The 16,197-nt window shown below is 38.6% G+C and overlaps 5 protein-coding genes across 7 annotated transcripts; 3 read left to right on the plus strand and 2 right to left on the minus strand.

The window, feature by feature from the left end:
* Window positions 1-298: 298 nt before the first annotated feature.
* Window positions 299-1,435, minus strand: LOC108819695 (oleosin-B2). The gene is made up of 2 exons (XM_018592744.2): window positions 1,072-1,435; window positions 299-758 (listed from the first exon to the last, which is right to left on the minus strand). Exons 1-2 carry the CDS (start codon window positions 1,326-1,328, stop codon window positions 299-301), a joined length of 717 nt encoding a protein of 238 aa, XP_018448246.2. The 5' UTR covers window positions 1,329-1,435.
* A 1,879-nt stretch (window positions 1,436-3,314) lies between these two features.
* LOC130494333 (homeobox-leucine zipper protein HDG12-like) lies at window positions 3,315-11,408 on the plus strand. 2 transcript variants are annotated; one of them, XM_057000104.1, is made up of 10 exons: window positions 3,315-3,630; window positions 3,810-4,026; window positions 4,098-4,215; window positions 4,299-4,487; window positions 4,568-5,026; window positions 5,098-5,199; window positions 5,277-5,477; window positions 5,560-5,988; window positions 6,066-6,155; window positions 10,703-11,408. In XM_057000104.1, the coding sequence occupies exons 2-10, from the start codon at window positions 3,923-3,925 to the stop codon at window positions 11,084-11,086; spliced, it is 2,076 nt and encodes a 691-aa protein (XP_056856084.1). In that variant the 5' UTR covers window positions 3,315-3,630; window positions 3,810-3,922; the 3' UTR covers window positions 11,087-11,408. The 2 variants fall into 2 exon arrangements, with proteins under 2 accessions (XP_056856084.1, XP_056856085.1); XM_057000105.1 differs by lacking the exon at window positions 10,703-11,408 and adding an exon at window positions 6,241-6,907 and having other exon boundaries at window positions 3,316-4,026.
* LOC108822929 (ABC transporter E family member 1) lies at window positions 6,945-9,988 on the minus strand. 2 transcript variants are annotated; one of them, XM_018596133.2, is made up of 10 exons: window positions 9,846-9,988; window positions 9,521-9,577; window positions 9,367-9,451; window positions 9,071-9,281; window positions 8,679-8,977; window positions 8,374-8,575; window positions 8,097-8,300; window positions 7,771-8,019; window positions 7,294-7,677; window positions 6,945-7,213 (listed from the first exon to the last, which is right to left on the minus strand). In XM_018596133.2, exons 2-10 carry the CDS (start codon window positions 9,573-9,575, stop codon window positions 7,088-7,090), a joined length of 1,815 nt encoding a protein of 604 aa, XP_018451635.2. In that variant the 5' UTR covers window positions 9,576-9,577; window positions 9,846-9,988; the 3' UTR covers window positions 6,945-7,087. The 2 variants fall into 2 exon arrangements, with proteins under 2 accessions (XP_018451635.2, XP_018451636.2); XM_018596134.2 differs by lacking the exon at window positions 9,846-9,988 and adding an exon at window positions 9,646-9,823.
* Window positions 11,409-12,624: 1,216 nt separating the features above from the next.
* LOC130505496 (nascent polypeptide-associated complex subunit beta-like) lies at window positions 12,625-14,132 on the plus strand. The gene is made up of 6 exons (XM_057000103.1): window positions 12,625-12,776; window positions 13,141-13,208; window positions 13,297-13,445; window positions 13,523-13,579; window positions 13,671-13,709; window positions 13,796-14,132. Exons 2-6 carry the CDS (start codon window positions 13,141-13,143, stop codon window positions 13,978-13,980), a joined length of 498 nt encoding a protein of 165 aa, XP_056856083.1. The 5' UTR covers window positions 12,625-12,776; the 3' UTR covers window positions 13,981-14,132.
* Window positions 14,133-15,255: 1,123 nt separating this feature from the next.
* Window positions 15,256-16,172, plus strand: LOC130505495 (basic transcription factor 3-like). Its single transcript, XM_057000102.1, has 3 exons — window positions 15,256-15,414; window positions 15,823-15,890; window positions 15,983-16,172. The coding sequence occupies exons 2-3, from the start codon at window positions 15,823-15,825 to the stop codon at window positions 16,164-16,166; spliced, it is 252 nt and encodes an 83-aa protein (XP_056856082.1). The 5' UTR covers window positions 15,256-15,414; the 3' UTR covers window positions 16,167-16,172.
* Window positions 16,173-16,197: the final 25 nt, after the last annotated feature.

Genomic DNA, 16,197 nt, shown 5'->3' on the forward strand with positions numbered 1-16,197 from the left:
ATTATACCTCTTTGACCAATAGTATTTTAGATAAATAAAATTATTTATAAAATCAATGTAGTTTGCAATTAATTTTCAGCTGGAAGTTAGTATAATTTACATTAGAATTGTAAAGTGACACTCTTTGTGTAACAAGAAAATGAGCTCAGAGTGACACTTATTATGAGACAGAAGGAGTATTAAAAAGGGCTTGTCTTCTTTTAGTTTCCGAGTAATAAAATCCTTAATTAATACACTACACAATTAATTTACGTATGCATATGCTACATGCATTTTGGAACAGCTCGAACATTGTTCCTTACCCTGGGGGTGCAGCTCCTGCCGCTGCCGCTGGTGGTGCAGCTCCTGCCGCCGGTGGTGCAGCTCCTGCCGCTGGTGGTGCAGTTGCTGGTGCAGCTCCTGCCGCTGGTGGTGCAGCTCCTGCTGGTGGTGGTGTAGCTCCTGCCGGTGGTGGTGCAGCTCCTGCCGCTGGTGGTGGTGGTGGTGCAGCTCCTGCCGCTGGTGGTGGTGGTGGTGCAGCGTCTGCTGCTGGTGGTGGTGCAGCTCCTGCCGCTGGTGGTGCAGCTCCTGCCGCCGGTGGTGCAGCTCCGCCTGCTGGTATACCTTTGTACCAAGGTTGTTTTCTTAACCATTTTAAAATGTCTCCGAATGATCCTGAAAATGTTTTCCCTCCCCAGAATCCCCAATATCCACCCCAAAACTTTAGCAGTTTCAATGGTCTTTGGGCTGACAGAGCCAACGGAGTTCTTTCCGCAGTCCTATCACGCACACATGTTTTAAAGGAAAAGACAACTAATCAGTTAATTAATTTATAAAAAGAGGTAAATAACAACAAAAAGGTGTAGCTCAAAAAGAAAGAAAGATGTAGTATGTAAAAAGAATCGTATACAAAAGAAAGAAAAAGGACTAAAAAAGTGAAAACTCAAATATTGAGAAATCACAAGCTACGGTCGCCTTAGATGTGTGGCTCCTAGTTAGATATTCGTACTTGCATGTGTACGTATGTGAATAACATATATGAGCAAAAAAATACTGAGTTAACATCAAAAGAGTTTCTTTAATTAGTATTACTTAATGAGCCCCATGATGAGGCCAATGGCGGTCAGTCCGAGCGTGGCACCGGCCGTTAACCCAGTGGCTAGGAGGGTAGTGGCTATAGTCGCGGGTACGAGAATCGGACTGAAAATGATGAAAAGCGGTGCGGATACAACTAATGCCACGGTCCAAACGGCGAGTGTTAGACCGGCAAAGGCTAAGAAGACTATGGAGGTCACGGAAGCAATAGTAAACTTATTAGCGTCCCACAATGGGATGAGAAAAGAGAACATTTCGAGAAAAAAATGTTAAATTTGGATGACTGAGAATGGTATTCGTTTTGAAAGAGTTCCCCACTGATCATACTCCAGATCTTATGAAGTTGTGTAGTATGCATGCCTAATGACGTGAGTAAATAGAGATCTACGTTACGTTACGTCACGCGACATGCCCTTCTGTGTGTGTTTTTGTGGGTTGTCATGTTTTCTAGCCTTTTTTTCTTGCTTGTTAAAGCTCACACATTAATTGTCGTGTTGCGGTTAATATTCATGGTTGAAACACACTAAACTTCGGAAGATATCCGAGGAGGCAATATCTTTGCAAAAGTTCGGGAGATTTAGCTATCATTTTTGATATTCTAACCATGTTTAAATAACAGTTTGATACTGACACACTGAATGTCTACCGAGGAGAACATGAGACGAAGTAACAATTTTGTTTCAGCAAATCTCTTATTTCCAAAACACTTTGCTACGAATACTTAATATTAAAAACGACTTCATTTCTCTTAATAAAAGTACCAAACTATAAAAATGATCGCTAAAAGTCAAAATAAATAATTTCCATTTCAAAACTATATAAGACTTTAATTGGTGATCATACTTTAAAAAAAATTGTGCTGTATTTATATCAATTAAACTGAATTTTTGTTAAGCTATTGATTACACACGAGATTCTACACCACTTAAAAACCTCAAATGCAAAAATACATTGTTCGGTTAAATCTGATATTAGCAAAGCATATATTTCAGTTATTTCACAGCTGATTATATTTCATGAGTGTCTAAAGTATATGCAAAGGATGGGTTGTAATTTATAAACTGAGAGATATATATGTTCTTGATGGGTTAAGGTAGCTGGAGATGTGTTAAGAATCTTAACTTAAGATAAACGTTGACTTCGAGCTGAAGCCTCAGATTAAGCAAAAAAAGGTTTTGAAAGAAAAATGCAAAATCTTGAAGTGATAATGCAAGATTTATTTCAGACAACAACACGGTCGACATATTATACACCGATCCGGTCAGAGCTTCGTCCCGAAGAAGTGAAGAAAAGTCAAACAAAACAAGATGTGGTCACGTTTGTGTAGTTAATTTGTAACAGTTCACTTGTTCCATCCCTTAATCATTTTTTTTTTGTTTAACCAGAGGGTGATCCAAAGGCTTTCTAGGCCCAAGACTAATTCCCCTGAGGCCGACGGCAACCCACGTATTCTTGCGATTTAACGCTAGCCCCGGTGGCCAAGTGGAATCGAACCCAGGACGGAAGCTTCAGCCGGAGCCCCTTTACCACTAGGCCAAGACAACTTGGTTATCCCTTAATCATCTCCGTTGATTACTGCACAAGTCACCTTGAATTCTGTGTGCCTTTATACTATTGTTGTTTTTTTTGTAGCAAGCTGCTATACTCCAATTAGACGAGGTTGCTTTAACGTTGTTACTAGAGGATGTAAATCCAGAGAAGAGAGAAGCAATTGAAGAAGCGGTGATGTGCAATGTCAAATGCATTGAGAGCAGGAGATTGGTATGAGGCTCCAACAACAAGTAAACGCAAAAGGAGAGAAGAACAAACAGAGTGGAGCAAATGAAAAAAAAAAAAAAGAAGAAAAGAGGTCCGTTCTTTTGTTTTTCTTGCTGATCAGATAGGTGCAGAGATTCTCGCTTATAACTCTTGATAAGTGTTTGACTTAAGAAGTAGAGATGTTGGTTTGGTATCTAAAAAGTTGTTAGGTGGCCGTACATAAATTCAAGAAAGATTTCACTGTTTTTTTTTTTTGAGCAAAGATTTCACTGTTTTAGTTTACGAGAAAAATGATTATTTCAAGTTTAACTGTTTAAGTATACTTTTATTTATGTAAGCATTTCAGCAAAATAGTATTAATATTTTAATTTCTTTAGTAAAAAAAGTAAAGCAAAAAAAAAGGAGAAGATGAGGCCAGCAAAATCCCAAAGAAAGTTACATTTTGTCACTACATGACGTTGAGAAAACCCGCCGGAGCAAGTGGATGAAGTCTAGAGAGAGAGAAGGTTGGTTTCAGGCCGTACTTGGCAGTAATGGAGAAACGATCAAAGAGAATTTAAAACCCATATAACACCTCTCTCTCTCTGTCAAACACCATTAAATCCCATCAGTATCAGTTACACAATTTCTCAAGAGAGACAGGTAAGGAGAGAGAGAGAGAGATATTGGAATCTGTAATGAATGTAAAAGGAGCAAAAGGTGGGAGAGATGGAAGCACTAATGACTGCTTATGATAGGCTCGAGAACAAAGACCTAGAGAGATTTATTACTCTCTCTCTCTCTCTCTTCAGTGGTTCTGTAAGAAAGAGACATTAACTACGGCTATATGGATTCTTCTTTGTGTTATAGTACTATAGTATATCAAATCTCCCATTATCTTTTTTTTTAACAGATTCTCTTCCGTTACATTTCTTTTCTCTCTCTCTTGTTCAAAGTTTGAAACTTTGTTCCCCTCTTTGTTGTGTTAATGACGACAGTTGTGTTGATGGTCCAGAGTTAGCTACTTCACTTTGTTTGGTTTAAAAGGGTAGAGGAAAAAAAGGGTTTTGTTACTACTGTTTCTTTGTCTACAACACATTATACCTTTTGAATGAAGATGGAGTTCCTCGGAGACAGCTCTGAAACTGACAAGAAGACGATGAAGAAGAAGCGTTTCCACCGCCACACTCCTCACCAGATCCAACGGCTTGAATCGTTATTATCTCTTTCTCTACTCAATTGTTTCTCCACCTCTTTCTCTTTATGATTTTCGTTTTTGTCTGCAGAGCTTTCAATGAGTGTCAACATCCAGATGAGAAACAGAGGATGCAACTTAGCAGAGAATTGGGTTTAGCTCCAAGACAGATCAAGTTTTGGTTTCAGAACCGAAGAACACAAAAGAAGGTTTCTACAACTTTTAACTCTCTCTCTCTCTGTCTTCCTCGCTTTGTCCTTAGTTTTGCTTCTCCATCGTTTCTTGTTTGCAGGCACAACACGAGAGAGCTGATAACTGTGCACTCAAGGAAGAGAACGATAGGATTCGATGCGAAAACATTGCCATTAGAGAAGCTCTCAAACACACCATTTGCCCCACCTGTGGTGAGACCTCTGCTCATGAAGACTCTTACTTGGATGAACAGAAGCTTCGTATCCAAAATGCACAGCTTAGAGAAGAGGTTCTAGCTACAAAACCTTTTGTCATGCATTGTGGTTTGACTTTAGAGTTTAAACTTCCATGATGTTACTTTTTGGGCAGCTCGAAAGGGTTTCAAGCATAGCAGCTAAATTCATGGGGAGACAACTTCCTCATCTCCCACCACTACTACTAAATCAGACGCCACGACAGTTATTCCACGGTGGTGGTCCTTGCCTTGATTTTGATCTTCTTCCAGCAAGTTGTTCTTCAATGTTTGCTACCACTTTATTACCATCTCAAACAAATTTGGCTATATCAGACATTGATAAGTCTATTATGACCAACATTGCTGTGACCGCTATGGAAGAATTGCTTAGGCATACGCAAACAAACGAGCCTCTATGGATCAAAACAGATGGAGCCAGAGACGTTCTCAACCTCGAAAGCTACGAGAACATGTTCCCAAGATCAAGTAGCCGTGGAGGAAAGAACCACCATAACTCTCGAGTGGAAGCAACTAGATCTTCTGGCATTGTTTTCACTAATGCAATGACACTTGTGGACATGCTCATGGACTCTGTGAGTAACTAACCTAAACTGTAGATTTTTTTACTCAGTTTTTTTTCTTTCTCATATAGTTTAATTTTCAGGTCAAATCTGCAGAGATTTTTCCCTCAGTCGTTGCAGCTTCTAAAACCCTTGCAGTGGTTTCATCTGGATTGCGTGGAAACCACGGAGATGCATTGCATTTGGTAAAATACAAAGCAATATTTGATAATTTGTGTGTGTAAAACTTTTGATAAACTTTGCTATTGGCTTTGTGTTTTAGATGCTTGAAGAGCTTCAAGTTCTTTCACCATTGGTAACTACACGTGAGTTCAGTGTGCTAAGATACTGTCAGCAAATCGAACATGGAACTTGGGCAGTTGTTAATGTCTCCTATGAGCTTCCTCAGTTTATACCTTCTTCTCGGTCATATCGATTTCCTTCTGGTTGCTTGATTCAAGACTTGTCTAATGGCTACTCCAAGGTTTGTGTGTAAATTATTCTGTTTATTTTTTTAACTGGCATCTAAGATCATTTGATTCTATCTTTAAATATACAACAATCAGGTTACTTGGGTGGAACATGTCGAAATCTCGGAGCAAGAACCGGTACATGAGATGTTTAAAGATACTGTCCGTGAAGGATTAGCTTTTGGAGCTGAACGTTGGATCGCTTCTCTCCAAAGAATGTGCGAGAGACTCACGGCTTTAATAGGACCCGCAACATCCTCGGCGATTCCATCGCTGGAAGGGAAGAGAAGTGTAATGAAACTTGCTCAAAGAATGGTGAGCAACTTCTGTTTGAGCGTTGGCACATCTAACAACACTCGATCGACGGTTGTTTCGGGAATGAACGAGTTTGGAATCCGTGTGACTTCGTATAAGAGCCAGCACGAACCGAACGGAACGGTTCTGTGTGCAGCCACCAGCTTCTGGCTCCCAGTTTCTCCACTTATCGTATTCAATTTCCTCAAAGATGAAAGAACTCGTCCTCAGGTACTAATACTAAGTGTACACACGTTAAAGATCATTTTTTGTAACATTTTTAAAATGTTTTCTTTTTTTTTTTATAGTGGGACGTTCTTTTGAATGGAAGTTCAGTTCAAGAAGTAGCTCATATCGCAAACGGTTCACATCCAGGAAACTGCATTTCTGTTCTTCGTGTAAGTTACTTAACACACAAGATTTTTCGATTTTTTTTTTATTCTACATTAATTGATAAATTTTTTAACTTTTTTATTTCATTAGGGATTCAATGCATCATCATCGCAAAACAACATGTTGATACTACAAGAAAGTTGCGTAGACTCATCAGGCTCGCTTGTGGTCTACACTCCAGTGGATCTACCAGCACTAAACATGGCGATGAGCGGTCAAGACACATCTTATATTCTCATTCTACCCTCTGGTTTTGCTATTTTACCAGATGGAAGCAGGAATAACCAAACACCAGAGCTAAAAGTTGAAGGAGGAGGAGGTTCATTGATAACGGTTGGGTTTCAGATCATGGTGAGTAGTTTGCAGTCAAGGAAATTGAATATGGAGTCAATGGAAACAGTTAATAACCTCATCAGTTCCACTGTCCACCACATTAAAACCACCTTGAATTGTCCTTCAACTGCTTGAGGACGCCATTAAGAGCTCATTTTTCCCCATCTGATTTCTGAGAAGGGTCTTTAATGATCAGAGGAGTGAAAAGTTATTAAGCACTTATTTTGCCTTCAGTGCCAGCAAAGAGTGTAAGAAAATCATTACTCTTCTGGTTATCTCTCTCCTCTCTTCACTCTCTTATAATGGTACTACCATTATTTAGTGGGAGGTGGGAGTCAAGAACGCACCATGATCTTTGTGTATGGTTCGGGCATTGACTTCTGTTTGTTTCTCTTGTCTAGTTACAAATTGTTTACGTTACTTGTCTAAATGTTGTCCATGCTTTTCTTATCTATCACCTGTCGCCATAAAATCTATTTCTTACCACTGAAATGTTAATAGGTCAAGCAATTAAGCAAAGGATTTGAAAAATCTGAAGTGGAGCACACAACACTGGAGAGAAGGTACGATTTTTGATTTATTATTTTATTAAGCTTAGAATCAATCAAGCCAGATTGTAGTAGAAGTTGCCATTAAGTTTCTGGGTCTTGTCCTCCATGGACCCTGCTTTGTTGACCCTTGGTGTTAATCTGGAGCTGTCCGGAACCTGTCTGAATGTGATATTCAGTTTCTGCAAGAGGAGACAAAACATGTTTATTCCCTCTCTCCCTTGAGGGTTCCTAAAAGTACAATAATTAATAACTGAATTACCTCCAGCAAAAGGTTGAACCCAGCAACACGGTCGCATGGAGAAGAAACAGAAAAGCCGGAAACTGAAGGTCCGTTAACAAGTGGGCGCAGACCAGCAGAAACAGAAAAGTCGGAAACTGGACGTCGGTTAACACGACCAGCAGAAACAGAAAAGCCGGAAACTGGACGTGCGATATCACGAGGGAGACAAGAAGCAGTATCTATGGATGGTTCAACCAAAATTACTTTGTCTGCTAAATAAGCAGCCATCAAAAAATCATTCTCCACAACAACAGCGGCTCTCTGTATGCGTAGAATGTGCTTCCTTATAGCTAATGCGACTCTGATACGCATATCCGAGTCCAGATCCAAGCTTGGCTCATCGATCAGATACACATGCGCGTCCTGTAAGGAACGTGTTGTTGTTTCTCTTCCAGTAAGTAAGTGTGGTCAAACCTTTTTTCTTAAAGTAAAAAAAAAAAAAAACAAATAACTAACCTTCATCAGACAGAAAGTTATGGCAACTCTCTGCCTTTCTCCAGGCGAGAGTGAGGTCAATTTCCGACCCATCAACCGGTCAATCTGAAGTGGCTCAATCACATCTGATACAAACCGATGGTGAAAACATCGCGTTTCTAGCGCTGCCCTGACTGTACAGGCTCTGATAAACGAAATTTTTTTCGGTTTGTATGATTTCAAATATTCTGGGCACCACGGTTCTACACCATCTGGTGGCAGAAAACCAGCCTACACCAAATCTTTGTTAACAAATCTTCAAATAAAAAATAAAAGCATATGGAAATAGTACTCGATCTACGTCGTACCAGCAATTTTATGAAAGTGCTCTTCCCTGTACCCTGGTCTCCCAGCACTAGGTGAATCTGACAGTCGTGTAAATTCCCTCCTTCCACTTTCATCTTGAGTTTCAGATGATTTGTAGTCATGTGAGGATAAGAGTATCTTCTACCGATCAAAGGTTCGGGGTCGGGCTCGAGGTGCTTTTCATTGGGAGCAGAAATGAAAAAATCCTAAGGAAAAAAAAAAAACTATCAACGACAAAAAAAAAAAATAAATAAATAAATAAAGACCACTGCTTTTTACCCTCTCGAAGATGAGGGGGTCACCCCTGATAAGGTTGTCTTCTATGGGATCAAACCCACGCAAGTAAAATTCAATTCCTGTTTCGACATCAAAGTACTGCTCACTAAAGACACCATATGCTTCAGGTTCCCCATACATAATGTACATGTAATCCGAAACATAGTCGATGACACTAAGGTCATTGTCCACAACAATCACGTAGCTACAAGTAAGCAAAAATAAAACAAGCAAAGAGTTATATAAAACATCAGAGACAGAGAGAGTCAGAGAGAGAGAGAGAGAGAGAGAGAGAGAGAGAGAGAGACCTTTTAGCGGTTTTGAGAGAGCGTATGAGTTGGGCAACCATGAACCTCTGACGCATATCAAGGAAACTAGATATGTCGTCAAATATGTACACATCAGCGTCCTGCAAGAGAGCTGCAGCGAGAGTAACCCTGTGCTGCGCTCTTATATCTAAATGGTGGAACTTCACAGACGGGGTCTTCAAGTCGAGAAAACAAAGTATAAGAGCCCTTAAATCTTTTCTGTCGTCGACTTTACGAAGAATCTCCCCGACAGCAAGCCCCATATAGTCTTGTGGGACTTGTTGGGGCTTAAACACGACCTAATGAGACAACAAAGCGTTGGGTGATTAAAAAAAAGAAAACTAGTTACTTAATATAAAATATATAAAATGTCCCAAAAGATGCATTTGTACCTTGAGTTTATGGTTTACAACCTGGGCCAAGAATCTTCTAAGATGTTTATCATGCAAGTGAGTCCGAATTGTTAGCCAATCAAGAGGAGGATCATTGAAGCGGCCGAGATTGGGTGTGAGTTCCCCGGCCAAGATTTTGAGAGCAGTAGTTTTTCCAATACTGCGAGGTCCGACCAATCCTACAATATCTCCACGTACAGGAACTGGAAGCCTACAGAGAAGGGAGAGGATTCAGAGTGACAATCAATCACACACACACACATATATATATATTAATGAATGATTAACAAACAAACCTGTGCAATTTAAACGAGTTTGGCCCATAGGAGTGGATTCTGCTTTTATTAAATTCACCGACAATCGGCTTAGCTGATTGTTTCGCTACAAGAGTCAAACAACCCATTCGTTAGTGCAAAGTGTCTTGTACGAGTGGTCAGATCAAAAGGGTACCTTTGTTTCTTTCATCGAAAAGATTATGATCTGTGATAGCGATGAGATCTCCCATACCTGGAAAGGGATCCAGGATTAGAAAAGAAATAATAATAATACTTTGAGCTACAAAAATCCATCAAGACCTTGAATAATTCCAATCGCACAATCTCTACCCCTGCAATTGGATAGACAATCCTTTAACCTAACAAGGAAACCCCTGTTCAAAATCGATTTCCAACCACACAAATCTCTACCCTTGCAATTGCAATTGGACCCTAATCCATCAACGATACTTTTAACCTACATCTATAAGAAAGAACAAGGAGACCCCTATTATTATCACCTGAAACGTAAGTTTTTTTTTTGAGAGAGAGAGATTAGGGTTTGCTTGCTCTTTTCGCCCTTCTTCTTCTTTTCTTCTTTTTTTTTTCACCGCCTCACTTTTATCCAACTAAGACTCAACTAGGCCCGACTAACACCCTAGCTTTTTTTTTTTTTTGGGTCAATTGTTCCCATTGAAACAGCCCAAATGGGCAAATATTACATTGGTTTCGAATGCAAACCCATTAAAATTCACAAACTTAAATACCCAGATAGAGAAGCGGTGCAAGTGGTGAGTATTCATGTTGACAAATTCAAATTGTCACCACTTGTCATGAATACTCACCACTTGTCATGAATACTCACCACTTGTCATGAATAATTCAAATTCATGAATACTCACCACTTGTCGACGCTTTTCGTGCCTGAAACAGAAATCTCCGGCTGTCGTAAAGTTTCTACCACCGTAAATGTTTTGATTTTTTCATTTTTATAAATTTTCTCCACCAGTTTTTTTTTTTTTTCAAGACTTGAAACTCGATACCAATCAAACTCCATCATTCACTCAAACCGTCGTTTATGCTTGAGAACTCAGCCTCCAATAGATGATAACTCAGGGAGAGCTCGGTAGATCAACAAGAGACTTTTGTCGTACCATCAAAAAAATGCCGGCTTATCTAAATCTCTTTAGGTTTCAACTGAAAACAAATCCAACACCCAGATAGAGAATTGAAATTTTTAATAATTGTTAAAATTTGTAAAATCTACTGTTATTGGTTTGTACATTCTCACATTTTTATTAAAATCTAGTGTTACTGATTTGATGATTTTTTTCTATTCTATTGATTGATAAATTATTTTAACTTTTTATTTCATTAGGGATTCAATGCATCATCACCGCAAAACAACATGTTGATTCTACAAGAAAGCTGCGTAGACTCATCAGGCTCCCTTGTGGTCTACACTCCAGTGGATCTACCAGCACTAAACATGGCGATGAGCGGTCAAGACACATCTTATATTCCCATTCTACCCTCTGGTTTTGCTATTTTACCAGATGGAAGCAGGAATAACCAAACACCAGAGCTAAAAGTTGAAGGAGGAGGAGGAGGAGGTTCATTGATAACGGTTGGGTTTCAGATCATGGTGACTAGTTTGCAGTCAGGGAAATTGAATATGGAGTCAATGGAAACAGTTAATAACCTCATCCGTTCCACTGTCCACCACATTAAAACCACCTTGAATTGTCCTTCAACTGCTTGAGGACGCCATTAAAAGCTCATTTTTTTCCCATCTGATTTTTGAGAAGGGTCTTTAATGATCAGAGGAGTGAAAGTTATTAAGCACTTATTTTACCTTCAGTGCCAGCAAAGAGTGTTAGAAAATCATTACTCTTCTGGTTATCTCTCTCCTCTCTTCACTCTCTTTTTCAGTTTCTCATTTTTCTTTCTGAAATTTTTTGTTGTTTTTAAAATGGTAATATTTAGTGGGAGGTGGGAGTCAAGAACGCACCATGCTCTTTGTGTATGGTTCGGGCATTGACTTCTGTTTGTTTCTTTTGTCTAGTTACAAATTGCTAAGTCACTTTCTTGTCTAAATGTTGTCCATGTTTTTTTTTATCTATCACCTGTCGCCATAATCTCTTTCTTACCACTGAACTATAGTTTATAATCGGTTCATCAACCTAAAATGATAATAGGTCAAGCAATTAAGCAAAAAACTTGAAAAATCTGAAACACAATCAACGTACAAACAAAAAAAAATCACAAACTTAACAAGCCTTGACCATTGTTTAGTGTTGCATCTGTGTGTCTTAAATCTCTATTATACCAGTAAAATGCCCCGCGGTACGGTATGCCTTTTCGGTTTAGGAAAGTTACTATTTCTATTGGGAAAAGGAAATCGGGTTTTTTGAGGCTGTATAAATATGGGTCTAAGGGTTTGTAAATTATTATCACATCATTAATAAGAAACCCTAAACGAGTATTTGCCTCAATACGTTTTCTTCTCTATTCTTCTTTTAACCTAAACGACGGCTGTATACAACATTTAGGTAAAAAAAAAACAAAGTAGAGCATGGAGATGCGGGTGCTATGTCTAACTTGTATTCTGCAATCATCTGAAATTCCTCTGCAGATGAACATATCCTCTCCAATAATATCTCTTACATGTGGCAGATTCTTTCTTCCCCAGTCTTCTTCAGACACCTCCATTGCCAGATTTGCAAAGTCTGCATTTACTGGCTCTGGCTCCTTGCAGTTTGAATTCACTTCCATGTTTTACGCACCATCACTACGGTTTGGTTTCAATCAAATTATGAATAGCTACGAACCGGAATTTAGTCCGGTTAACTATGCAATCCCGTAACGAATGGCAAATAAGCTTTAGAAAATCTGGTGAATCTTATTTACTTTATGCAATGGAATGTGCATTAATTTTTAGAAAATCTGGTGAATCTTTTTATTTTTATTTTTGTCCTTCGTATTATTTACCAACCTTTCATTAACATCACACTGCATTGCGAGAGAGGTGACTTCGGTCCATTGGAGCATAGTATTATTTACTCGAACATTCAAGTGTGTTTGGTAACACAAACGTTCCAGTGGACCCAAGGATTTGAAGATGGCGTGTGCAAAACTGTAGAAAGCGGGAAACGATAAAGCCTAAAGGGTATTAAAAGAGCCCACTAAAGGTGAAGGCCCATCTTATTTTGGGCCTTTAAGTGTCCCAATGATTGGGCCATAACTTTATTCGAGACAGGTTAAACGATCCAACGGTAGAGATGGAGGCTTCTCAGCCGTTGGATCAATAAATGAGCTTGGGCTTCGAGAGTAGCATTATAATTAAAGACGCAAAAAAACTCTTGCGCCGCCCGCGTCCGTCTCTCTTCACTTGTTATCTTCTTCCAACTCCTTCGTAGGGAAACAGGAAACCCTAATCATCAAATCTCAAGGTAAAATCAAACCGCTGTTGTGTCCTTTTCTTCTCTGTGTCTTACCGTTTCGGTGTGTCAGAGTTCCTCTGAATTGTCCAATTTTTAGAAATAGGTAGTGACGCAGACATTTTTTTTTCCTCGATTGATTTCTCTTGGAGATGTGTTTTTGTCCCTATTTGAAATCTTAAAAGACTATGTTTGCAACTTTTTTTAACTTCTCTCTGCATATTTGGTTCGAAAAGAGAGAATCTAATTGATACTTAAGGGCTAATCTCAATAGTACTATTAGTTTGTATTCAAATACGCATCAGTGTACCGTGTTCAAACCTCCTTTCTTGAATCTCTGTTTAATGAGTTTGGTTTTTGTATGGTTCATACACAGATGAATCGTGAGAAGTTGATGAAGATGGCTAACACTGTCCGCACTGGCGGAAAGGGTACAGTTAGAAGGTAAAACACTTTTGTTTTTTGTTTTTTTATTTAATCGCATTTACTTTTGTTCCTGTTTAAATTAACCATTTGATCTCTCGGTATACAGAAAGAAGAAGGCTGTGCACAAGACCAGTACTACTGATGACAAGAAGCTTCAAAGCACCTTAAAGAGAATTGGAGTCAACTCCATTCCAGCTATTGAAGAAGTTAACATCTTCAAGGATGATGTTGTTATTCAGTTCATCAACCCTAAAGGTAAAGATTCTAGATTGAACATTATATTTAAGTGTAAACCTTTTTTTCTCATGTTATTGATCATTATTTGTCTACAGTGCAAGCTGCAGTTGGTGCAAATACATGGGTTGTTAGCGGTTCTCCTCAGACCAAAAGTATGCATCTGATTCATCTCTATTTTCTTGTTTCTTATTCATTACATCTTTTCTGATTATATTTAAAACTTGCTGTTTTTTTTTTCTGTAGAATTGGAAGATATCCTTCCTCAGATTCTTAGCCATCTCGGTATGTTACATTTTATTAAACATGTTCTTCCGCAACCCCAATTTGAAGTTACTTAAAATATGTTTTACTTTGATCTATTATTGCAGGACCAGACAACATGGAGAACCTGAAGAAGCTAGCAGAGCAGTTCAAGAAGCAAACTCCTGGTGGAGGTAATGTCCCGGCTACCATTCAAGAGGATGATGAGGACGACGATGATGTCCCGGATCTTGTAGCTGGTGAGACTTTCGAAGCCGCCGCTGAAGAGAAAGTAGCTGCTGCTTCTTCTTAAGACAAAAGAGCGAGAGACCACAACAACAACAAAAACAGCACTTTGGAATTATTACATATATCTTTATAATTGCTTGTTCGCTCTATCCTCTTTTTGTAGTGTTTCCTACCAGATTCTTGTTTCCCAGATAATGATTTAAAAGTTTTTATCCAGTTGATCTGTTTTCTTCCCTATGTGGTAGATTGGATTTGATTTGACATATCTGTATCTGTCTCGTTACAGAGCTTAATTTTCTTTCAAATATGCACAGAGAAACAAGCATTGAAAAGAAAAAAAACACCTTGTTTATTTATTATTGAAAGTTTTAACTTCGATAAAAAAATAGAAGGTTGAGTAACATCTTTTTTCTACGTTCTTTTGAACTTTAACTTCTTGATGGATCAGTACAGTGGGTTTGAGCATGTTAATGTGGGAGTGGTGTGGAAGTGACGATCAGTGAGTTGGTGAAGGAGGTTGTTGGGTTTGAAGGGAAGCTTGTTTGGGATTGTAGTAAGCCTGATGGGATGCCGAGGAAGCTGATGGATAGCTCGAAGCTTGACTCTTTGGGGTGGACACCTAAGTTGAATGAAGATTTCCAGGTGAATGGGGAATGTTTTATGCGTTTGCTTGACTCTATCTTTCTCTATCTTATGTCACTTTGTATTCATGGATTTTCATTATACCGAGCAAGTTTAGCAATTGTAATAAACCAGTGTTGAGAGATATCAATAATTCAATTTTTTTCTTTACTCGATTTTATTCAGTTACTAGGAAAAATATAGCTTGTTCTCTATGAATTATACAATGCATATTCATACGCGACTTATTGGATTAATGTGAAACGCACACATAAAATATGTTACTTTAGAACATGTCAATTCCAACAGATCATAAAAACACAGTTAAGTTAACTTGTTAACGTACGGCTGTTGAAACTAACTATTTATCTTTTTCTCGAAACATCATGCAATAAACTTTAGATGGTTTATGTGTGTTAAAATATTGGCATTAGGCAATATATTATGTATTGTATACTTTATAGAGGAACAAGCCATTTTCACTCGACTACCCAGCTCACACACAAACGTTGCAACGGACAAAGCTTTCTAAGATGGTGTGTGCAAAACGCAAACGCGAGGAAACAATAAGCGTACAGGTAATTGGTAGTTGCACAAAGGAGCCCATTAAACGTGAAAGCCTGTTTTGTTTAGGCCTCTATAGATAATAGGGCCTTAACTTTATTCGAGGCAGGTTAAACGATCCAACGCTAGAGATGGAGGCGTCTTTGTTTGTGGAAGCTTATGGAATCTAAACCGTTGGATCAATAAACGAGCTTGGCTTCAATAGTTAAAATACGCAAAACTCTCTTGCGCCGCCCGCGTCTCTAGTCAGTCACTTGTTATCTCCTTACCACACTCTCTGAAGAAACCAGAACCCTAATCATCAAATCTCAAGGTAAAATAAACTGCTGTTGTATCCTTTGCTTCTATGTGTCTTAATAGTTTCGGTGTTAAAGTAGGTCTTCTTGATACAAGACATCTTTTTCCCCCTAGACTCGACTTGTCATCTTTATCGATTTGAGATGTGTGTTTGTCCGTTTTTAAGATGTTAAAGACGATCTTTACAAAGTTTCCACTTCTCTGCATGTTTGGTCGGAAAGATAGAAGAATCTAGTAGATGCTTAGGTTAATCTCAATAGTGCTATTAGCTTGTATTCAAATACGCATCTTTGTTTAAATTTTGTTGGCGCTCTGCTTTGTGCCTTAGTTATAGTATTCACTGTGTTCTCATTTATTTGTGAATGTATTATCCCATTGATGCCGCTTAATGAGTGTGTGGCTTTTTATATGGTATCATACACAGATGAATCGTGAGAAGTTGATGAAGATGGCTAACACTGTCCGCACTGGCGGAAAGGGCACAGTTAGAAGGTAACTCCTTTTTTTTTTTTTGCCATTTTCATTTTTACAATAGCATTTAATTTGATTATTTTTATATGAACAATTTTGATCTTGCAATGCAGAAAGAAGAAGGCTGTGCACAAGACTAATACTACTGATGACAAGAAGCTCCAAAGCACCTTAAAGAGAATTGGAGTTAACTCCATTCCAGCTATTGAAGAAGTTAACATCTTCAAGGATGATGTTGTTATTCAGTTCATCAACCCTAAGGGTATACCTTCTAACGTTATACTAAGGAAATTGTAAACCTTTTTCATGTTATTGATCATTGTGTGTC

Source organism: Raphanus sativus, unplaced genomic scaffold (genome assembly GCF_000801105.2).
Source record: "Raphanus sativus cultivar WK10039 unplaced genomic scaffold, ASM80110v3 Scaffold2316, whole genome shotgun sequence".
NCBI lineage: Eukaryota > Viridiplantae > Streptophyta > Magnoliopsida > Brassicales > Brassicaceae > Raphanus > Raphanus sativus.

Bases quoted from the DNA above. Each gene is read 5' to 3' on its own strand.
- LOC130505496 (XM_057000103.1), top strand. From the start codon at position 13,141: ATGAATCGTGAGAAGTTGATGAAGATGGCTAACACTGTCCGCACTGGC. The intron at 13,580-13,670 runs GTATGCATCTGA...TTTTTTCTGTAG, and splicing joins CGGTTCTCCTCAGACCAAAA to AATTGGAAGATATCCTTCCT. The intron at 13,710-13,795 runs GTATGTTACATT...CTATTATTGCAG, and splicing joins TCAGATTCTTAGCCATCTCG to GACCAGACAACATGGAGAAC.
- LOC130505495 (XM_057000102.1), top strand. From the start codon at position 15,823: ATGAATCGTGAGAAGTTGATGAAGATGGCTAACACTGTCCGCACTGGC. The intron at 15,891-15,982 runs GTAACTCCTTTT...CTTGCAATGCAG, and splicing joins GGAAAGGGCACAGTTAGAAG to AAAGAAGAAGGCTGTGCACA.
- LOC108819695 (XM_018592744.2), bottom strand. From the start codon at position 1,328: ATGTTCTCTTTTCTCATCCCATTGTGGGACGCTAATAAGTTTACTATT. The intron at 759-1,071 runs GTAATACTAATT...TGTGCGTGATAG, and splicing joins CTCATCATGGGGCTCATTAA to GACTGCGGAAAGAACTCCGT.
- LOC108822929 (XM_018596133.2), bottom strand. From the start codon at position 9,575: ATGGGAGATCTCATCGCTATCACAGATCATAATCTTTTCGATGAAAGA. The intron at 8,576-8,678 runs GTCTCTCTCTCT...GCTTACTTGTAG, and splicing joins TCTCTCAAAACCGCTAAAAG to CTACGTGATTGTTGTGGACA. The intron at 8,301-8,373 runs GTAAAAAGCAGT...TTTTTTCCTTAG, and splicing joins ACCCCCTCATCTTCGAGAGG to GATTTTTTCATTTCTGCTCC.
- LOC130494333 (XM_057000104.1), top strand. From the start codon at position 3,923: ATGAAGATGGAGTTCCTCGGAGACAGCTCTGAAACTGACAAGAAGACG. The intron at 4,027-4,097 runs GTTATTATCTCT...TTTTGTCTGCAG, and splicing joins CAGATCCAACGGCTTGAATC to AGCTTTCAATGAGTGTCAAC. The intron at 5,478-5,559 runs GTTTGTGTGTAA...TACAACAATCAG, and splicing joins TGTCTAATGGCTACTCCAAG to GTTACTTGGGTGGAACATGT.